This window comes from Oryza sativa, chromosome 4, assembly GCF_034140825.1.
Source record: "Oryza sativa Japonica Group chromosome 4, ASM3414082v1".
Lineage (NCBI taxonomy): Eukaryota > Viridiplantae > Streptophyta > Magnoliopsida > Poales > Poaceae > Oryza > Oryza sativa.
This window is the reverse complement of record NC_089038.1, coordinates 24,868,517-24,876,533: the sequence shown is the minus strand read 5'-3', so window position 1 is coordinate 24,876,533 and position 8,017 is coordinate 24,868,517. Positions and strand designations below refer to the sequence as shown.

Genomic DNA, 8,017 nt, shown 5'->3' with positions numbered 1-8,017 from the left:
GAGGCGAAGGGAGAGCAGAGGAGGAGGAGGAAGAAGAGGAGAGGCTTCAAGGGGAAGGAGGAGAAGGAGAAACGGTTGGGGCGATGGGCGAAATGGCGGAGATGCCCTCGCGTTTTGAGAATTGAACGTTGGTAATTTGCTCCGTTTTGAGAGTATTTTCACAACTCCTCCTCCGGTGGTTTCGCGTGTTTGAAAAAAGTTTCCGTTTTTGTGTGGAGGTTGCAGGCGTGTGTAAGGATGGGAATTTGCTTCTTTTTTGGTGATTTGTTTTGGATTTGTGCTGTTGGTTTTTCTAGAAGGGATAAATTTATACCGTTGTGGGAGACTATATACTATAAAAGGGAGGTAAGTGATTGTGAACAATATCTTGCAAAAATGGAGGTTGCCGTTTAATTTGTATAGCCTAAGTTGGAAATTTGCCTTTTTCTGATTTGTTTTGGATTTATTTCTGTTACTCCTTTCTCCTTTTTGAATGACAATGAGAGAATTATATGATGGAAAATATCCCGTGACAACGGCATAATAAGCAAAAAGTTGATTAAATCTCTACTGTTGAGAGATAAGATTGTTGTCATCTTAATACACCACTTCAAAAAAAATCAAGTTAATACGTCTCTGCCATTACAAACTTCACACTTTTTTATAAGCATAGTGGATTATAGGATCAGAAGATAGTAGTTACCAGAGATATCACAATGTGTTATTTGTACAGAGAAAAATAAGGTAAAATCCACCTACAAAGTGGCTAACCCCCTGCCTCCTACAACCTCTTGCAAATGTATAAATAATATAATTTATTTGCTTACTGCATTTATTATCAACTTCCACGGTATTTCTTATCAGGTAGTAAAGCTGCATTTATTATTCTTTTACTTGGTTTTCTACTTATATGGTAGGTGTAGTTGGTTTTATCAACATAAATGTTGGTGGATTAAAACAACATAATATGGATTTAGCATATTAAGATGCGAATCAATATCGCAAATAAAAGGAGCGGTCGAGCTAGACATGTTGACTACTCCCTCTATCCTAAAATATAACAACTTGTAGCCCTCAAGATTTATCCTAAAATATAACAATTTCTACACCAACATTCTCTTCCCAACCAATCATAACCCTATACTATTCACTTTTCCCACCTACCTCCACTATTCATTCAATCACAACCATCCATCATTTACTTCTAACTTCTTAATAACCGTGTCCAACTCTAAAAATGCTTATATTCTAGAACGGAGGTATTAACTACTGTAGATAGACAGAGAGATTAGAAATCCACGTAATATTTTAGTAACACAAGATTGAGGGTAATTGGTGAGAAGGAAACATGAGTCCGATCAGTTCCTACGGAAGAAGGGAATGCTCGAGCTTAGCCCTAGTGACTAACTATTGAGATAATAATTTTCTAGTACGGCCAAGTTTAGTTCTAAACTTTTTCTTCAAACTTTCAACTTTTCTATCACATCAAAACTTCCCTACACACACAAACTTATAAACTTTTTCATCACATCGTTCAAATTTCAATCAAACTTCCAATTTTAGCGTGAACTAAACACACCCTACCTCAAAATCCACATACGAAACAAATAGCATGAATTCCCTCCCCTCTCTTTATTTATAGCAACTAAACAAATAATTTGTATTACAAATCAAGTTCCCAATCCACTTATTCCACCACTAGTTCACATGCCCTTTCCGATTGTTGTTGAACATACACACATAGTTTGAACAGCGGGTATTATAACCTCTAATCATCTAGTGAATCTATTTTCTTAATAATAAATTAAATCCCAGCCGTTTGCGTATGTACATTTTGCAACCGAACCCTGGAAGGTAATTTCACCTCGCGGATGAGGATGAAATCGACGAGGAAGAGAACTCGGACACCGATGCTCACCCGAGGCCGCTACTGAATGCAGTCGTGCTTTCCCGAAGGATAACCATTCCTCGTACCGACCGATCAAAGTGACCAGGGGGTATAGTTTATTTATTACCGCCCGTCACCTTCCAGCAAGGACCATCACTTGGTTTACACGTAGGCTACGGACATGACCAGCTCACTCACCTCAGCAACGGTGCCCGGTCTGCGGATTCGCGAACGCTCTTGGTTTCCTGGAGCCGAATTTGAGCATTTGCACACACGGCAACTTCTCCTCTCTTGTAAATGAGACAGACTTACATGTAATACTAGCTCAGTACCTACTACTGTAAAGCAATAGTCCTCCATGTTTACAAGCATTGATATAGGAAAGTACAAAAGGGGGAGAGAAAAACACAAAGTACACATAGCGAACAATGCACTACACAACAGTACTTGACAAAATGATACATGCGTGTGCTTCCTCTTTCGTACATAGAATCAGCTGCCACCCCCATAGCAATGCAGACAGGCCTCGGATGGCCATTCGAACAGGCAATGCCGGCTGAATTATAGAGGCTCTTCGAGGCCACGTTAGAACAAAATAACGACAACGAATAATCAAACCAATGAACAGATATCGATATATCCCAAAACTCATATCGGCAAGGCATGGGAAGACAAGTTAGAGAGAAGCACGATTACAAAAAGAGACCCAAATATCACTCAAGCGGGTCATGCAAGCATCATATATGATTAAAATTTTAAAGCATATTCTTGTCCAAGTTAATGTGGTCTTGCATCAGGGGAGGATTTGCGCAGTTGAGCAACCCTCACCCTATTGCAGCACAAGCTGCTAAAACTATGCAGAGCAAGCTAAAACAGTAGAAGTCTTGCCTTTCAAGTTGTGTGATCCCATCTAAAACTAATCAGATTAAAGTAGTTTTGTGAGTAACCCGCTCCACTAGTAGTTTAAAGTTCGCAGTACCATTTCAGGTGTCCATGTACTAGTTTTCAAAGTTTACAGGTAATGTCAAGAGGGAAAAAGTTGTAGGGAGAAAACTAAAATGTTGTTCATGAAGATAATGTCATTTAAGAGAAGGCGTTACACCTCAACCATCCCAAAGAAATGGACGAGCGGTCCCCACAATCAGTCAGAAGTATGATGTATATTAATAGACAGGATAGGATAAGTAGACTGACCAGTGACCACTATGGTTCACTAAAGTAACAGGTGAACTCTCTTGAAGACCTTCCACAAAATTTAGTCACTTAGGTACAACAAGCTGAGGGCCATCAAGCTTCCTATCTTGAAGCAGCCACAGCTTAAGCTGCAGACGTGTCACAGACAACAGCTGTAGTGAGTTCAAATAACTCTCCAAGCACTTAAGCAGCATTTAAGTTACCACCAAAATGCAAAGCACAAAATGACTGAGCATATGGTCTTCCACCAGTTCACAAAGCATAAAGGCAGTTTACGCAAAACACTTGTCGCATAAAAGGAGTTAACTAGCATATCTTCGAAGTAGTCAACATGTTGCATAAAAATAAAGACATCTTGACTTTTGATCTCACCACTTCTACCTCGCATGACTATAACTTAGCTAATGGTTAATATTTACAGATATGCTTAGCTGATTAATTCAACCTCATTATCATTTAGATAAAGGAAAAAGACCTTTTTCCAGGTTGCAAGAGTCACAATACATTAGACAGTTACTAATAATATCCTAAAAATGTGGTATACAGAGAACGAAAGCATCAATCGATGCAAGACAAACTTGTTTCCCAGTGAGTTGAAAACCATTCAGATTAGAAGGATACAACAGAAGAACCAAATATTATTTGTAAACGGTTGGTGAACATTATCCCTGAATAGATAAATAGTCCATGAAATAGAACATCAAGGGAGCAAGCGATCAAATACATGGAAGAGTCCACCACGTATAATGAGTAACAAGATACTGAAGTTTCTCTCTTTTAAAGATTTATTTATATAAGTGAAAATGAAAGTTGGCTGCCGAACAGGAAAGAAAAAAAAAAGACCAAACATTCACTTCCAAATTCACAATTAGATAGCTTATGAACAGTAACTACAAAGAAACATTTCATTCTTCCCTCATTGCATCCTACAGTTGATTGGTGCATAGCCAGATGGGATGGGAGTGAAAATATAGTGCTGAACAGCACTGTTGAGTGGTGGATACAGAAACATCAGTTACTGTTACTTACAAGCATTGTTTTGCACAAATTGTTAAGATGCCAAGGAGAATACCTACAGAACAGTATCCTCCGTTTTTCATTTTTCTGTTCCATTTTCCTTTAATCAGTAACCCCTTTTTTTCATTTCTTTTTTAGATATATGGGAACATGTGTCTGTCCAGATTCCAGACAACATTTAAAAAGACCTATGAAAACACAGATAACCTTCAACCACGACCTTTCATCACAAATGATCTTTTGCACGTGCACTCATCAGTTTTAGTCAGCAATACATCACTTGAGGTAAATGGTTTTTGAATATATTTACCTTTCAAGTTGTATTACTGTCCATTGATTTCCTGGTGAAAAGCAAAAGGCATCCTTCCCCTTCGCTTCTCTTGTCTCTTGCAAACAAAATGGAAAGATCAAAAGAAAAGGCACTAGGAGAATATAGAAAAAAAATGATGGAATATTCTTATTTTAAATCCAACGCACTGAACATTGTTTACAACGTACCAATCTGGAATATTTTACATACAGAAGTTCCAAAGGTGAAACTGCTGTTAACCAATAAAAGCCAACATGCCACACCTTACGATGCAGGCAGATTAGACTGCTTTTATGATCAATCTGGTTGGAGTTAATCCTGCAACAAAATTTCTATGATGGGCCAGGTACCTATCAACTTAAACCAGCACCATGCCTGCTAAAGAACACTATCAGTTGCTGGTAGACACCAAGATGCGTGATACTTCATGTCCATGGCACATCTCACCTCAGAGTGTATCTGACCTCATAGATTCAGAATGATGCATGACAGTCAGGATCAATAGAGCCCAAACAAGTTGCTAATAGCTCAGCCAAAAAGACCACGGTTGCCAATGTTCCCTTGTAGTTCTTTCAATCGTTGCTCTTCTAGAGGATCAGGACTCTTCAAATACCGTTTGGTACGCCTGTGGAATTTTAGGAAAATAAATTTCACTACATGAAACAAAGATATTTAAGCAACACTACAAGTAGATTAAATGGTTGCGAAGAAGTACCTGTCTAATTCATTTAGAGCAGGGAATGTTGGCATGAAATCCTTTGATTTAGGTAGAGGAACTTCACGGAACCACTCATGCTGCAAAGCAGCATCTGCTGATAACCGCTGTAAAGCCAAAACAGGTGTGCTCAGATTGAAGTATTTAAATATGAATGCATGATATAAATCATGAAAAAAAAAATAGCAGTAGCACATTACCTTCTCAGGATCGTATGTTAGAAGATTATTTAACAGATCAAAACCTGCTTCAGACAGAATTGGACGACCAGAAAAAGATGCAGCTGGGAACTTATCTCTTAATCGGTTGTACCTGACAAGATAAAAGAACAGAAATTTCATCACAATGGCATATAGACACTCATCAGACCAACACGATTAGGTATGCATTATCCAGGAGACACTTACGGTTGTTTGACAAAATTGACTTTTACACCCGGCAATTTGGCATAGCCAGGCCATATCTTCTCGTTAGGTGTGCCAAGTGTTCTAAATATCTGCAATAAAAGTAGCTTCACCATGAGATATGATCAAATATAATATATATCAAGGTTTATAGGTATCTGCAACAGGAAAGGAAATCCAACATGAGACCTCTGAAAAAAATATAGTAATTGCAAGGATGCAAAATCACAAGTCAAACGAAATACCTTATCTAGCTGTTCAAACTCAGTTTTCCCATTAAATAATGGTTCTTTGGCCAAAAGCTCTGCCATTATGCAGCCCACAGACCACATATCAATGGCGGTAGAATATTCCTTCGTTCCTAATAATAGTTCTGGCGCCCTGAGAAGGAGCAAAAAGGCAGGTCAGATTGATAAACAGAGCTCACAATGGAAAAATTAATGGCAAGCCAAAACACTGGGGATGAATCTGATGTTGACCAAAGACCTACCTGTACCACAAAGTCACAACCAATTGAGTGTAAGGTTTTAGCGGGCTTCCATATTGACGAGATAGTCCAAAATCACATATTTTCAACTCACCACGGTTATTCAGCAAAAGATTTGAGGTCTTCAGATCCCTGGTATATGGAAAATGCATATCAGTATACAGGCATCAGGATAGGTTTGAGGATACTTGGCAAACAAAAATAGAGCGTCAAATCAACAGTTACCTATGAAGTACCCAATTATCATGAAGATACTTCACACCCTCCAACAGCTGGAGCATCAGGCATTTGACCTCACTTTGGCTATATGGCTGCTTCATTGCCTCCATGACACCTTTAAGATCATGTTCCATGTACTCCATCACCATAAAAATACTATCTAGGCTACTACCAACCACTACTTCCTTAACATCAACAATTGAGGGATGGTGAAAAGACAAAAGGATGTTTATCTCCCTAAGAGATGTTAATGGGAAACCTTCTCTCTCCTTCTCCATCTTGACCTTCTTCAACGCAACAATCTCACCAGTCTTCTTATCCCTTGCCCTGTATACAACACCATAGGTGCCTTCATTAATCTTGTTGAGCCTCTCAAATTCATCAACACTTCTGCAACCTTGAAGCATATTTATACATCTGTGCGGTGGCTTCACTGGTTCTGGTGTTTCAGACCGGCGCACTTCATACTCTGAGTCCATACCTGACTGATGATTTGCAATATCACTGTTACCATCATCATCTCTGTCAACGTCCATATAATCATCTTTATCAACTTCCAAATCCTCATTCTCATCAGCACCCAACCTCCCTGAATCAGACGACCTTGACATGGTCCTCCCTCCAGAGATATCACTGGCCACAACCTCACCAAGTTCTGGGCTAAGAGCCTTCTTCCTCTGCCCCAACTCAGCAGAGTCTGCAGGCGATGCACTTTTCTTCTTCCTGTGTGGTGCCCCCTCTTCCTCGTCATCATTAGCACCAGCCCACCTTGAAGTTGATATGTTCCTCATTGTTGAGTACTCTTCTTCCTCCTCCATCACTCTACTCTCCGCATGCTCCTGTAACTGCTCAGGACTCTCGGAAGCAACAGCAGGCTCCACATCCATCGGCGACTTCTCCACAGCCAACCTCTCAGGGATGTGATCCTGCGGAGGCAGAGGGGGAGGGGGAGGGAGAGGAAGCTCGGTAGGCACAGAGTCCACCGCCTTCTTGCCCTTCGCCACATCAGAATGCATTGGCTTTGGGCTATCCCTATCCCATATTATCGGTGAGAATTTCCTTTTCTTGCTAGGTGATGAGGCCGATGCAGCCACCACCGATTCACCATCCCTACTAGAACTTGATACACCATTCTCCCTCGCTCTATGCGGCCTCCCACCAGAGTCATCTGACGCACTACCGCTCAGAACTTCGCCAGGCTCGCGATCCCCGAGCCTCGCTGAGAGGCGACTCCTGGGAGGCGGAGAGCGGCGGTGGCCGTACCCGTTCGACAACTCCCTGCCGCCCCTGCTGCGACCGCCGTCACGGCGCCGGTCAGCTTCGCAGCGGGGGTCGGAGTCGCCGCGTTGGTGTCGGCCGCTCGGGTGGTGGTGGTGCTGCTGCTCCTTGCTCCTCCTGGAAGCCTCCGCGTCGAGCTCCCGCTCCCTTGCCTCGTAGTCCCTGTATCCTCCGTGGCGCCCAGCGGCCATGAGCAGGAATCCAACCAGACCGTGGAAGCCGAGAGAAATTCGACAGAATTCCCCCCACGAAAATTTCCCACGGCAAGCCAAACCCTAGATCCGTACCAAAACCTAGAAAAAAATTCGGCGCGATTCGGACCTGGGAGGGCTGGGGTTTGGATCTGACCTCGAATCGAGCGGCCGGGTGGGATCCGGCCGGGCCGTGGCGGCGGCGGCGGCGGCGGAGGGAGGAAGCGAGGCGGGTCGGGAGGGGAGCGGCGGCGGCGGAGCGAGGTAGGGAGAGGAAGAGATGGGAACGGAAGCGAGTCAGAGGCGCCGCTTCGCGTTGTTTCGAGTCGGCTTCT

At 42.1% G+C, this 8,017-nt stretch overlaps 1 protein-coding gene across 6 annotated transcripts; it reads right to left on the bottom strand.

Annotated features, from left to right (window-relative positions):
• Positions 1-2,157: 2,157 nt before the first annotated feature.
• Positions 2,158-8,017, bottom strand: LOC4336224 (cyclin-dependent kinase G-2-like). Of its 6 annotated transcripts, none has more exons than NR_185088.1 (8): positions 6,220-8,014; positions 5,998-6,126; positions 5,753-5,888; positions 5,511-5,599; positions 5,304-5,415; positions 5,104-5,210; positions 4,389-5,013; positions 2,158-3,189 (listed from the first exon to the last, which is right to left on the bottom strand). NR_185088.1 is itself a non-coding variant. In NM_001419595.1 (7 exons), the coding sequence occupies exons 1-7, from the start codon at positions 7,680-7,682 to the stop codon at positions 4,917-4,919; spliced, it is 2,133 nt and encodes a 710-aa protein (NP_001406524.1). In that variant the 5' UTR covers positions 7,683-8,014; the 3' UTR covers positions 4,512-4,916. The 6 variants fall into 6 exon arrangements, 1 of the variants encoding a protein (NP_001406524.1); XR_010740489.1 differs by lacking the exon at positions 2,158-3,189 and having other exon boundaries at positions 4,512-4,763; positions 4,836-5,013; positions 5,511-5,665; positions 6,220-8,017; XR_010740487.1 differs by lacking the exon at positions 2,158-3,189 and having other exon boundaries at positions 4,512-4,766; positions 4,836-5,013; positions 6,220-8,017.

Excerpts from the sequence above, each read along its gene's own strand:
- LOC4336224 (NM_001419595.1), bottom strand. The coding sequence starts at position 7,682 with ATGGCCGCTGGGCGCCACGGAGGATACAGGGACTACGAGGCAAGGGAG. Across the intron at positions 6,127-6,219 it reads GATAATTGGGTACTTCATAG|GGATCTGAAGACCTCAAATC; the intron begins GTAACTGTTGAT and ends TCCATATACCAG. Across the intron at positions 5,600-5,752 it reads AGTTTGAACAGCTAGATAAG|ATATTTAGAACACTTGGCAC; the intron begins GTATTTCGTTTG and ends CTTTTATTGCAG.